At 36.5% G+C, this 14,905-nt stretch overlaps 1 protein-coding gene across 3 annotated transcripts in view; it reads left to right on the forward strand.

Moving 5' to 3' along the window:
- WNT7B (Wnt family member 7B) overlaps window positions 1-14,905 on the forward strand; it is a 97,095-nt gene that overhangs the window by 50,122 nt on the left and 32,068 nt on the right. For all 3 annotated transcript variants that reach the window (XM_035309539.1, XM_035309530.1, XM_035309521.1), the window contains exon 2: window positions 4,071-4,297. In XM_035309539.1, coding sequence (XP_035165430.1) covers window positions 4,071-4,297 — 227 coding nt within the window. The remainder of the gene's footprint in view (window positions 1-4,070; window positions 4,298-14,905) is intronic.

Raw genomic sequence — 14,905 nt, forward strand, 5'->3', positions numbered from 1 at the left:
ATAAATATATATATTATATATATATATATATATATATATAAATTATATATATATATATAATTTATTTATTTGAAAATTACTCTGTTGACTAGTGATGGATAACAGTGATGACTATTCATATGCCAGCTGATGCCATTAATAGCTTTGATGTGCAGTGTTATCCCACTAACACTATTCAATTGGATAACCCATGTGGATGGCCCAACATTACACTTTGAATTGTGCATAGGATATTGCACTATGATGTGGTTACAATTATAGCAAACTGCACCAGAAATCTTAACAAAACACTGCATTCTTGATTTCCTTGTGATAAGAATTATGAGAGTTTGCACCACAAAGATTAGATGGGAAAGATTAGATGGGAAAAGATGCCAAAATGTGGCATGTGGTGTCTTTGACAGTTATAAAGCAAAACATTCTCCATCAAGTAAAAACCTGCCAAGGGCCACGACTAAAGTACAAAAGCACAATCCTCCTGAATGTGTGACAGATGCACAAACTGAGGGACGCCACAAGAAACAGGGGAGAGGAAGCTTGAAATACTGCTGGATGCATTTCTTTAATATAAATAAAGTTCTCCAAAACCTCATATTAATGATTCAGCATTTCTTTTGGCACTCTAATAACAATTTAAAGTAGGCTAAACAAGTCTGAGGGAATATGCTGGTAAATTCAGGCCAAAGGGGAGGAAGTCCCTGGATGTAGTAATAAAAATACTAAGGTTCTCCTCCTCCTCCCCCTCCTCCCCCCACCCAGCCCCCCCCCCCCCCCCCCCCCCCGTAACTGAAGTTTTATCCTTTTAATAAGGAATGTCTTAATGTCTTCAATCTCTCTTCAAGCACACAGTAATTATCAATATCCTCACAATACTTTCTCAGACAGATATAATTATACTTACTTTCTGGTTAAATAACCTGTCCCACTTTGACCAAAGCCTACTCTAAGAACAATGGGAGACCATAGAATACACTCTTTAACCTAATTGTGAAACAGTAGCAATGTGTATGGAGGAAGTAACTAAACTGTAAATTATACACGGGGTAGATACTGTAGCCAAACCTTTCTTTCTTTTCTTTGTTTTGAAAGTTGTAAGTTTTTGCTGCTCAAGATGATTGTTAGTGGAAGCTGTAGGGGAAGCTTTCTTTTCCAAAAAAAGATGCCAGAAAGTTATCTCATAACTTTTATCAGTATTTTAAAGTAAAAATATATTTATATTATACATTATATATATATATTATTTATCAGTTAATTGGTCATGTAGCCTCAGCTAGTCAATTACCACTGGGTACCCAGTGAACCAGAACAGTGTGTCTTATATACATATATTAAACATCAACTTAAATTTTGAAGTTTCCTATGTGTGCACATCTGGGACCTAACCCCACATTCCTTCAAGATTAGGAATTTTCCTCAGCTGGCCCATTGCCTGTGCTTCCTGACAGTGTAGCTGACCTGTGTGCCTTTCAGCCTCCCTTAGGCAGAAGAGCCATTGACCAAGCTGCAATTTTAGGTCCCCTGTTGGGCACATTCAGGTTGCACCTAGATTTATAAGAGCACTGTCAAGTAAACATGGTGAGACTGCTCCTGCATCATTGGAGACCCATGTAGCTCCAGGGGTGAAACCATCCACAGGGAGGAGAAGTGGACAGTACCAGGATGGTGCTTTTATTTCTGGTACTGGTGGTATTCAAGCCCAGAGAACACAGCTTGACACAAGAACCCAGCAATGAATTTGCAGAGCAAGTGGTCAAAAACCTACTAATTTTTGTAAACCCCATGCACCTGTCTTTGCAATTTGCCCTCTCCTCTGCCTCAGTGTACAGTGAAGCTTCTCTGCAAGCTCTTCTGCAGTTTGCCTGTGATCCATCACTTATCAATGTAGTTTGCTTAGAATTGGAACTTTGTTTTCTTTGTCACTTGGAGAGGCACCCAACTACTATCCTTTATGCCACATAAACAGCGTAATGCTATATGATGTCATGTAGCTGGATATATACATATGCTGAACAAGATATAGTTCTCTTGGTGTAACTTTGAAAACAGCCAGACTACATACTAACATGGTTTGGGAAAAGATTCTGGTATTTTAAAATGATCGAAGTGATACTTTTCCTTATGATTTTAAATGTCTCCTTCTCATGTTATTGTCTAAGTACTGTGTTAGTTACTATCTAAAATATTGTGGAAGTCAGAGAATTGTATTATTTCTACATGACATTCACTTTATTTTTTTTAAACATTATTGTATCTCTTAGAAAGTTTTGATTTAAAGGCAAGGTCATTTAAATATTTTATTGAGTTGTTTAAGTAGAGAGGCCAGAAACAAAATCTCAGCTGAAAACCTGCCTGAATCTTGGGGAGTTGTGGATTCCAGATGCTTCAGTTTTGTTGCTTAGTAGTCAGAGAAACATGAATGAAAGTAACAGGTCTGAGCACTCATGCCCCAAACACTGTGAGTGGTCAGAGCTATAACTACATTTTCTTCTTATTTTTGTTTAGTAGGTATTACCACATGGCATGCATGTTCTGTGTTTGCAATACCTTTTTTCCATATCTATAAAGCCCCAAGCCATAAATAAAAATACAATTGAGATTTTTTTCAGGGATTGTTAACTTTGGAAAAGATGCACAAATACCTATTAAAGGCAGAGTGAATCATCATGGAATTTCCATCCCACAGTAAAACTTGTTTGACCATTTTGACCAGTGAATAGTTCTGCATTTCACCCTTTTTGCTCTGGCTTTGCTGTAGTTTATTGAAATGGCAAAATGAAACACTCTAATTTTGTTTAAATGCAACATTTATGTAATTTTTTGGTTACCTTTGAGGTGAAGTTTATAAGTTCCTCCAAAATGCTTCCATTTTGTTTAGTCAGCATTTTCCAAAAAAAGCGCTTCCAATGGGAACTTTTTAACACTAAGAAGAGAGGCATAAGTGAATGTTCAAGATGGAGAGAAAAGGGATGGGAACTTATTCTGTATCCTGTAACTAACAGTCAGGGATGTGGATCAGAAATAATGACCACATACATCATTATGGGGTAGTATGCTTTAAGCTCTTCCCTTTTGGTGGTGTATGTTTTTTTGGAAGACATTTTCCAAAGTACTTCATTGATTTGGGTGCTGAAGAGTGTTTTCTGAAAATGGACTGAAGGCTCCTAAGTTGTGTAGCTGTCTCAGGGTACAACACATTGGGTTGAGAAAGGACTGTTTTGCTAACAAAACTATACTGATCTCCTTGCTCTTGCTGGCTTGTCCAGAGTCAGTTGAAGCATCCCTTGACAGATGTGACCTGAGGCATCCCTGAATGTGTACCCACCTTGTCTTATTTTTTCAAAAATGACTGCTTAAAATGTAGCTTGTACTGATGTTGAAAAATGAGCTTGTAATGATGCTGAAAAAATAAAAATAAATGCACTAAAGTGAATACATATGGCAGGTGCAAGTTATATGCAACCTTTATAAATAATGCTGAAAATATACTTGAAGAATGAGAAATACAAATGATTCTGGTCTGGATAGCCCATATTAAGGATCACTCATATGTGCTCTATTATATTTGCCAGTACACTCAGTACAAGAGCGTAATAATGGACAAGAAAGTTGGTACTGTCAAGTCATCCTCTAAATTGTGTTCAGTGGTTTCAAATGAGTGATGGATGGATGGGATGCAGTAATTAAAACACTGAGCCTAAATCTGTGTAGGCCATTCAAAGCAGACATTAACTTCAGAGATCCACTTACAATCAGTTATCACTATTTTCTGTTTTTAAATATGACTTACTTTCCACATCTATATATCTGATGGCAGTGTGTAGGACTGGAAGCAGAAGTGCCAAAGTTTCACTTGTGTGGTGTTTCTGGCACAAATCAGGCCAAGAATTACTGCAAGATTTCCAAGTCTATGTGCCAGACCAGAAAAGTTGAGATAAGTCTGCATAATTATAGGAAATAAACTTCCAACCCTTCCTCATTTACTTAGTGTCTTGCCTGCCGCATGGCAACACACAGCAAAAGCAATTAATAGCATCACACCAGTACTAATGTGTCTTTCTGCTTTTCTTCAGAGCTTTGTCATCTGTGGTGGCTTTAGGAGCTAATATCATCTGCAACAAAATCCCAGGCTTGGCCCCTCGGCAGCGAGCAATCTGCCAGAGCCGCCCTGATGCCATCATTGTGATTGGAGAAGGGGCGCAAATGGGAATCAATGAGTGCCAGTACCAGTTTCGGTATGGGAGGTGGAACTGCTCTGCGCTGGGAGAGAAAACAGTCTTTGGACAAGAGCTTCGAGTAGGTAAGGGAATTTCTAATACAGTGCTAAAGTGGTATGTTGGGGTTATTTGTCTTTTAGATTTCTCACGGTGGTTCTGCAATGGTTTAGCTCCCTCTAAGGTATTTGCTTGCTGGAGTTCAACAGTGATGCTCCCAGAGCAACTGTGGTTTGTATTTTTCAATCATCAAATACTAATTGGCAAGAGACAAGAAATCTCTAATGAACTCTAAAAAAAGTTGCTCATATCCATGCAACTTCATACCTAGCAATGACCCAGATACCTACACAGGCATCCCAGGGCACAGTCATCACAGCCTGTGAAAAAATATTTCCAATTGTTATACTGTTAGAGGCTGCCATAGTAACTGTGGTGCATGTTAAGGCCAATCAAAAGGGAACTACAATGAGCTCCAAAGAACACCTCCGCAGATTTCCCAAGAGCTTAAGTAAAAGGAGAGTTCCAATTAACTGATGGAAGTGTAGCACATACGACACTGGCCTTCCAATAAAAAAATAGCAAAACATTTTAATGTTGCTATCATATTTTAAAGAAAATGCTGCAATTGATTTGAGGCAGGAAACCTATTTGAAGAAAATAATACCAGATCTTGCCCTGACAAACCATTAGCTGGCAGAAGTTAAGCGATCGCTTTCCATTTACTGTATGTCTGCTATTATTTCATAGGGAGGATTGTGCAAATTTATTTTCCAGCACTGAGATCATTATTTTCCTCATCAACTAGCTCAGTGTCCTAACCCTATTCTTGTCCTTTCCTCTCTCCCACAAGGGCTGTCCACTTACCATAACCCACACTTACGGTGCTCAAAGTTGTGATAACATTTTGTGGTGTGTGACTCTCACAAGGGTGCTTAGAATGAAATCATCCAGCTTTGCTGTGTAGCACGTTCTTGTTGTGTCACATTCTTCTCTGGGTGACACCTCTTTCTTGAATTCAGTAGTTCAGGTGAGTTTTGTAACACAATTGAATGTGGTCAGACACAAGATATCTTTAAAACTGTGTGAAAAAAATAGCATAACAATTATTCCCATCTGTGCAAAGACGAGGCAACTTACATGGTGCTTTGGTTGTTAATAGACAGCAAGGCACACTTTTTTTTTTTTTTTTTTCCCCCAACATACTTGTGCAATGAATGCCAAAAGCTGAGGTGCGCTTAAGTCAATGACGAAACTGAGTATTTTTTCAAAGCACATGTAAGACTGAGAGTCTGATTGAGGTCTGGGCTTTTTAAGAGCACAGTGGACTAGTTATAAAGAATTGTAACTGAATAAGTACATTGATGTCAGGAGAACTGACTTATACTAGCAGAGAATTCATCATACTCTGGCATTACTCCACACAAAATCACAGAAATGAAAAGGACTAGAAAGCCAAACTAATGGCTAAAGAAAAGTCTGAATTTTTTGTACTTTAGAAAAATTTTTGGTAGAATTGATGCTGAAAAGATGGTAGTGAGAAATTTGATTTTCAGTGTCGCTTCCCATATTTGACTGAAGAGATTTCTAATTCCTCTTAGAAAATACATCACACCTAACATTTGTTTCTTAAAAGGAAGTGGAAAGCATTAAACATCCTCGAGACACTGTATACAGGAAATAAACTAACACTTGACATTTGCTTTCACCTTTAAATGAATCAGAAAACCATCTAGTCACCTGTATTGACTATTAGAAGCACAGGTCTAGTCTCCCTTGGTTGGTCTTAAACTTGTTTGTCATAAGATGATACCCAAAATGATGTTGCTACTAGAAAATATATAGATGCCAAGCATACTACTGTTGTACTTCTTTATGCTCCTTTGTCTTGACCTGCTAACGCCTGCAGGCATGCTCTGAACCTTAGGCAAGTCAGTCCTCTTAACATCTGTGAGATCATCTATGTCCTCGGAAAGAGACACTTGGCAGTGTTGTACCTGAGTCAGTGTCACTGCTAAACTTTAAGTTAAAAATGTCTTCATGACTTCTGCTTTCCTCTTCAAGCTCAGAATCTTCTGACAATTTATCAGCTTAGGTGTGATTGTATTCATACCTAACAATCTATACCACTGACAGAAATTGTGCAAGTGAGCACAGTGAAAACGCTTAAAGAGGACAACAAGTCGTGGTTGTGCTTTCTTTCTGAAATAAGAGCCATAGGGAACAGAAATTGTTTGGTATCAGGTTGGACCAGCTATCAGGATGGTCAGACTATACAAGTTTTGAAAAAACAAGGTTTTCTTGAGCCACTGTTCAGGTCGTATTTGCCAAAATGTTCACCAAATTCTTGACCTCTTCACCGAACCTGGGTGGTTTCTTTCAGCTCTGAAATGACTGATGTGGAATTTGGTGGGTTCTTTTATGGCTTAACCCAAACACAGACAAAACTTGGCAGTTGCAGCTGAGTTCTACTTTGACATTTGTTGGGTGTGAAACCACACAAACTGTAACGGATGGAGAAGGTTTACATGACCCCTGCCAGCTGAGCCAGATGAGTTCCATGCAGGTCTATAAAGGATCCCATAATCCACATGTCTTTATTTGTTTTATTAGTGGAGTAGCACCCAGAGACGATGTGGTCGGTATCTAGGGAAAGGACAAGGTTTAGGAAGTGGTGTTATTACACTAGTGAGCGGAAAACAAGTGAAAAAAAGGACAAAATTAAAATAAAATACTTAAAAGGTACAAAAGACTTGTAAACATAAATATTCACGTGTAACAAAACAAATCTGTATCTGACACATACAGAAACACTAAACCAGATATTTGATTCTGTCTTGAACAGACTGAAGGAAGGATTAAGACAAAAAAAAAAAAAAGACAGACATTATTCATTTCATCCTCAAAAAGCTAGCTATGCTGGATTGATGCAGAGCTATTTTTTCAAAAACTTACTTCAGTGAATGGGTCTTGTATCACCACCTATGTAATACACAGGGGTCAATATTAAAAACGATGCAAATAACTTGTTCAGAGGTCAGAATAACAACTGTAGCAACCGTGTTATATGTGGGGCATACGTATTTGTGTGAAAGATTTATAGCAACCAGAGATAAAAAGTGATAAGGAGATCCAAATTAGTAGCATTAACAAAGGATGTGGCATGGAATGAATTAGGCAAGCCTTGTGCAGAGCTTTTTTTCTTTTTAATTGTCTTTATATATATATTTATATATATATGTCTTTATATATATATTTATATATATATGTCTTTATATATATATTCTTTATATATATATTCTTTATATATATTTATATATATATATATCTTGTTTAATTGTCTTTATATATATTTATAGCTGGGAACTTTTCCAGTCATGCTAACCCCAAAGAAAAATATCACTACTGCACTTACTTTACTCATCCTGTCCCTGCACACACTCATAACTGTCTCCTTCCTGCACTCATCCTTAGTTTTCACACCAGCTTCTCACATAAAGTCATCTTTTGCAGTCTCTACTCATTCCTCTTGTTAGAAGCCAAAAGTTTACCTCTTTAACAATTTGATTCACAAATTAATTGGTTAATGATATATAAATTGGTATTATACATCCGATAATCATTGTTGAAAATTCATTGTCCTTCTAACTTTTTGAAGGCAAGGGCCCTGAACTGGAAATGTATAGCCTCTGGTCCTACCAAGCTACTGATGCAAACGAGTGGATTGGTCTTGATTGCCCGAAATGATGGTTTAAACAATCTATCTTGTAGGTACCTCTAAAAGTTATAGATTATTAATAGCAATTGGAAGCAAATAACTCTAAGCAAGTAAGTAGCCAGTGCAGCCTCTGAAGTAGGGAGTTCGAATCAATATCAGAATTTAAACCTACCATGGTTCTTTGAAAGTAGATTGTTCTGGCTAATTATTTGAGCATTGACCATTTCCACTGAAATTCTCCAAACTGAAGTGCTTATAAACAGACTGCTCTTATAGTGTTAAATCCAGGGCAAAAATGTGGTACAGCGGACAAAAGTATTGGAAATGTATAGCTGTAAATATATAAAGATATCAAAATAATCTGTAGAAGATTCCTTTGTCAGATTCATGATATAGAAAATTTCATGAATTAGTAGTATTCATCTGGCTGTCTTTCACAATCATCAGAATGTCTCAAAGATAACTTTAGATATGGGTTATATGGAAAAATAATTGAACTGAACACTTTACAAGGAAGAAGCATAAAATTGGCAAAAAACAAGGGAGTTCTGAAGATTATTATTATTATTATTATTTAGTTTCTGACCTTTTGTGTGGATCTGTAGATTTCTGGTATGTTGAAAAGATGCTTCTGAAGTGAGGTTAAGCTTTGATTGCTGTGAGAGATTTAGGAAAAGACCACTATCTTAAGAAGTTTCCAGTCACCATGCATTTACCCAACTTTTATTCCACTCTCCAGGCAGAAAGGGAGAGGGATGGAAGAGAAAACTGCATTTTTAAAGATTACTGAAATATGTGCATGGATTTTATTAACTCATAGGTGAAGAAGACCTTATTTTGAGAAACAGTTAGAAAATAAAGTCGATTGTCAGGGTTATATACAGGCTTTCACTAGTATGTATGCACACATAAAATAGTAGGAAGACAGCATAATTTCAAACAGAAAGTGAAGAAATGGAGGGAAACACCTTCTGGAAGAAAAATACTCATAAAAATGTGATTCTTTATGTATTTGCACTGGAAATAGGTAACTAAATCCATGTTGAATCCCACTATTCTAGCTGCATGCCTAAAAGAACATGGGAATTGGGCATGAAAGATTTGTAAGTGATGGCACTGTGGAGAAATAGTTGGCATTTTATCATGCATAATGAGGGATGTCTGTAAATTATTCTTGGTTCAGGCCATATATAGGCTTAATTAAATTTGGATTCACATATGAATCCAGTCGTTTTTATTCTGGGTTACAATGGTGGTTTGACCGAGATGCCAAATGTTCATAAAAACTTCCTACCAAAAATGGGAGGAGTAGAGAGGCTCATTATTCTCCAAAAATGGAAAATCACATCCAGGGAGATACATTAATCTAGTACAGTAGTGTCTAGTATGGTATGAGTTGGCCAATTTGGAAAGCTTGCCTTGCAGTACGAGCAGAAAATTTCCAGTACATGAAGACAGGCGGCATTCTTAGGCATGCTTTAGAACCATACATATGTTTTAATGCTATCAGCATATCAATAAAGGGAACCGTAAATGAATCCAGATAGTTTGCCTAAAGTAAGTACACGTCTATCTCTTTATTTCCCTTTCTTTCCTTTTGCCATTTTTTTTCTTTCAGTTACTTTATGTTCTCATTTTTCAATTTTTAATCAATATATGTTGTTAGTTAATGCTTAGTAACATTTGTGTATCAGGTTGACTGTATGTTTATTATTCAAACATCTGTGTATTTATTACGGGAAAATCTATCTTTATGGAATTGTGTTATATCCAATAAAAACAATACGGGGAAAAGAAAGTAATCGTGCAGCTGGAAACAATTTAGAGGGGGAAAATGAGTTGGAATTAGATTATTTTAAATGTGATACAGAGAAGGGTATGTACTTCACCAACGGAAAGGCAGTAATTATCTTTGTCATAGCAGTAGGTGCTATGATTGGTTTAGGCATTTGTCAGTTATTGTCAACCGCAATTGCACAGTGGCCTTTGGATATAATGTAGAAAAATATTTTTTTTTTTTTTTTTTCCCTGGTGTTGTCATATAGCATAGTTCCAGATAAAAAAGTCTTTTTAGCATTCAAGCAACTGGTCAGAAAGAAACTTGTTTGTAATTTGAGCTGGATGTCTGCATTGGTGCTAGGATATGGTAAAAGACATTTCAATGTAGAAGTGGCTTCTTGGGGGATGGCAGCAGCTTCCAACTCATAGTGCAGCAGGTTATCTGGGATGCCAGGAGATAGGTACACACAATGTGTTCAATCAGCCAAGACTGTGTGCAAGACTTAGAGAAGACTGCCTAAGACCAATACAAATTGGGTCCTTGCTGCTCACATGGCTACCTTGGAATGACTGATGTCCATTTCACAAAATGTCATGTGGAGGCATTGCATTTGCTTGTGTGATTTAGTTAAATGAGTACATGCTATAAATGCCATGGCAAATTTAATGAACCATGGTTTATGCAAGAATAGTTTTTAATAGGAGCACAGTGGTGTATTACAAGATGCATAATCCCCAGTTACTTAAAGAAAGAGATTTCCCATTATTAGGCTGAATTAAAAAATACAAATAAAAAATAAGACATTCACAATGAACTGCCACCCATACTGGTTGAGTAACTGTCAGGCAGATAGGCAGAGGCAGCAGTAAAGAGAAGAAAATACAGGCTCTAAGGATCTCCTCAGAATGCTCATTTTGCTGGAAAGATTTATCTTAGTATAAATACCCATTGAAAGCCTTATATTAAATAGCTAAAAAAAAAACAGTGTATTTCTTTTCACAACTGACATGTTGTTGCTGGAAGGAGAAACAAAAATATTCTTAACTTGAAGAATATCCAGTATATTTGTAGTATCTTGTTAGATATATGTTGCAGAACGATTTCAGTTATATCAGAGATAGAACAAAGATAGAAAGTCCAAGTTAGAACAAAATTGAGCTAATCCACCTAATGTCTCTCATACCTATATTAGTTATCCTGTAGGCAATAAGGTAACAAAAAAAGGCATGCAAGCAGCCTTGTGGTTACAGTTTTAAAAGGGCAATTCATTTTGACGGTGACCTAAAGAGTAGAAAAAAAATGTGAAAATCTAGTGGCTACAAGGTAAAGTGAGAGGGCTATTTTATTTTGCATCACCGACTTTGAAGGAAATTGAAGAAAAGATTCAAACAGTTTGTAGTTTGTGACTGTAGAAGGGTGGATAGGCTTTTTGCTATCACAAGAAAAAAAGCAAGACAGTAACCCAAACCAGAATAAGAAAATAAACCTCCCAGCTGGCAGCAGCTGATGTTGGGAAGGGTTGGTAAAAAATTACAAAACAACTATAGTGCTAACAATTGATATTATTCTAGCTGAGGAGACCTTTTGTGAGACTGATAGGTTGAGATTTTTCCTAACTTTAGTAGGATTCTGTCATCTGGAGGTTTTTAGAAAAATAAAAACATATTTCTGTTCTAAGGAAGTACTGTTGTATTAAACAGACATCCTATTTTGAGAGGATGGAGGATTCCCATCTTAGTGAAACTATTCAAAAACATGTGGATAATAATCACCCATCGAGCCTTAATTAATGTTTTCAAAACAGACTGCAAGTCATAGGTGAAAAGATAAATGTGAATGGACAGCACCCTTTTTAAATTATTGAGAGTAATATATTTTGTTTGACTTTACTAGAAACAATGCCATTTTTCTACAGTAATTTAATCATTCCTACCTCTTTCTCTTTGTCTCCCTATAACAGAAACTTGTCTCGCATATGTAATCTGTGATATAGATCACCTTTTTGTAAGGTATGACTGTCTAGTGTAGTGTAGCTCAATTATGGTTTTTTTTTGTTGTTGTTGTTTGCTTGTTTGTTTCTTTTTTCTCAAAGATCCTAAGTTTGAAGAAAAGTACAAGTGCTCTTAGATTAAAATATTATCATTGGCATTTAAATATTTACCTCTTTGGCAGAACGGTTGCTTTTAAAAGGCAGACATCCTTATTCTAAACACAGCACTAATATGTTAATACAATTACTTCATGAACTCTGTGTGGCTTGCAGCTGGATGAGAAATGGTAGATGCTGAACTGAATGAAATCTGGAATTCCTATTCTGAGAGGAGTGCTAACTCTTTAAACTTTTATTTCATTTGTCGTATAAAAATTAAGTTTTCCTTAGAATACATTTTTTTTTCTTCAGACACTTTCAGACTAAAATACCTGACTCTAAACAACTTCATTTTGGTTTACTAATGCACTGCCTTTCAAACTAATTAAGGATTAATGCTCATTGATGTAAATCAATGCAGGGACCTGTAACTGGGGAGGCTCAAGTCTCTGCATCTCATGAGCTTTGTTCTCACCTGATTCTGTATGCATCTGAAGTTATATGGGTCTGTGGCACATCTTGCAGCTTGGTAAGAGAAATTGCAGAGCAAGACACACTGCCTTCCTGGGACATTAAATTTCAGGTTACAAAAAGGCCATTGTGTTCTCAGAAAACAACAGGTTGATGTGGGGAAGAAGTTTAATACTTTGTTTCAATGGTCCTAAACTAAATGGACCACTTTTTTCTTAAATGGAATAGCTCCTTTTAAGTGGAAAATAACTTTTTTTTTTTTTTTTTTTTTTTTTGAGGTTGGTAGGTACTCGTGGTTTTTGGCATTCTGTGATTGTCCTAATAGATCTATAATTAGCTGTAGTGGCAAAGGATGCTGTTATGTGCAATGTGACCTTACAGGAAGAGTCTGTAACAACCTGTAACTCTAATCATATCACGCTCAGCACTGACCAGAACAAAATCCTCATTTTCTGTTCCTTTTAACTTTGATTTTAGCTGCTCAGGATAAAATTTTCCATGTTACTGGTCTGCCTTGGGATGAGTGAGTCAGAGGTCCTATGGAAAAGACAGTAAGCAAATTCTAGTCTATTATTTAATTAAATGTAGTACAACAATTTGGACACAAGAGCACTAAATTTGCAATATTAAGTATGGCATTTCCTTACTTCTAAGTGCCTTGCTTGGAACATTAATGTTTCTATAACGTCAATTTTTTCATGTCATTTTGTAATAAAATTGCTGGCTACAAATGATCCTTAGTATGCTGACTGAATTAGTTCTAGCCTCCCAGCCCTGTTGGTTAGTGACTTTCAATGTAACGTGCACTTAAAAAGGAAGGCAAATAATATTTAAAATTAAATAAAATCTGGTTCTGGACCTAGCCCAAAATCACAGAGGCCAAATTCTAGTCCTTTTATAGCCAGTAAAATTTTTGCTTTTGCTTTCACCAAAGCCAGGACTTTACAGCCACTAAAAAGGCACTTGCCTTTTGGGTATGAGCAGAAGTTCAAATTGGAGCTGAGTTACATAACAGGGACTCTGCTAAAGCCTAATTAGTTAAATGGAGATCAACTGTGCGACACTTATTTTTTCCAACAACTTTGGAAACTGACAGATGCTGCTAAATCTTGCCACTGCAAGAAAAGTTCTTTATGTAAAATGAAAGGCAGTGCAGGACAGCAGCTAACCTGAACTTGTTGGTATCTGATCCTGTAACAACTTAGGCTTCTAATGACTTTGAAGATTCCCTGAGCTTTACTAGTGCAGTTAACTATGTTGTCAAAATCTCTTCCCTAGAATTACAGATGATAGTTTTGGTCATCTAGCTCAACCTCTACATCAAGCAGGACAGACTAAACATAACATTAGACTTCGGAGTTACATGTGTAGCAGCATCCCTTCCTTTTCTGCCCTGTTCCTTGGGATGCATTCTGTTTGGTAAACCATGTGTTTCTAAATTGAATAGCTTGAAATGCACAGAGAGGCATGTACAAACATTACAAAAAACACAGCATTTGTTGATCTGTACATTTTGGATTGCAAGTGAATATTACTGCATTCATGCGCAGATCGCTGATCCATGCAGCTTGCTGTTCTGCCTCTAGTCACAAGCAATTTCTTTTTCTAACGAAATGGCTGGCATAGTCCAAAATATTACGACTGACAAATACCTTATTTTCTAATTGAAAAAACTTCCTTCCTTAGTATCATGCATGACATTTTAGCATTGGATTAAATTACCCATGACTGTAGTTTGGTTCTTACTGACTGTGGAGTGCAATATTACTGTTAATGGTATGAGCTGATTTAAAATGAAAGCATGTAACCAAGCAAGCAAGAAGATAATATTATCTACTGTGTGAAGGTTTGAAAAAATGAATCTAGCACAGTAGTACTAAGGTAGCTCTTCTCTCAGTCTTCAAATTGGCCAAGAACTTTAGTTTTACTCTGTTTACCCAATATGTGCTTAACTTTAAGCACTATGTTTTAAGTCCTATTAAAGCAAAAAAGGTTTGAAAGTGCTTCACTTTAAATGCATGCCCAAATGGTATGTAAAGTACAAAACTCATAGTGAAAGCCATCATGCAAATCAGGCTGGGGATGGGTCTTTCAGATAGTTAAAAGCGTAATACTTTTTCAATTTTGATCTAATTTGGTTTTAGGATTTAAGTAATCCTAGGTGAAAACTTGCAGTTGCAATTTTAATTTGTAACTCTGTCCACTACAGAGGCTCAACCTCAGATTTCTGGGACTGATAAAGAAAGATGATTCCTAAGACTTAACCAATGTTGGTGTAAGTGGGCTTGGATAACTAAGGCATATTTAAGAAAACTGCTCTAACCCCAGAAAGCCAAATTATGTTCTGGGAGAAGACACCTGTATCTCTAGATGTAAGCTCAACAGACATGGACTGACTTTGAAGAAAATACTTTGAAGAAAATACTTTGAAGACAAATTTCTGTAGACCCGAAAGCTCTGTTCAAGTTGCTAAAAAGAATGAAGTTTACTCATGGATCATTATTTATTTTTACTTGTTTACTGATTTCTTCATGACAACATGGAACCTGGTTTTCTGTCTGACTCAACACCCACCCATCCTGTTCAGAAAATCTGTCCACACAATGTCCCATTGACAGGGTTAATGCAATCTTGCT

This window comes from Oxyura jamaicensis, chromosome 1 (assembly GCF_011077185.1).
Source record: "Oxyura jamaicensis isolate SHBP4307 breed ruddy duck chromosome 1, BPBGC_Ojam_1.0, whole genome shotgun sequence".
NCBI lineage: Eukaryota > Metazoa > Chordata > Aves > Anseriformes > Anatidae > Oxyura > Oxyura jamaicensis.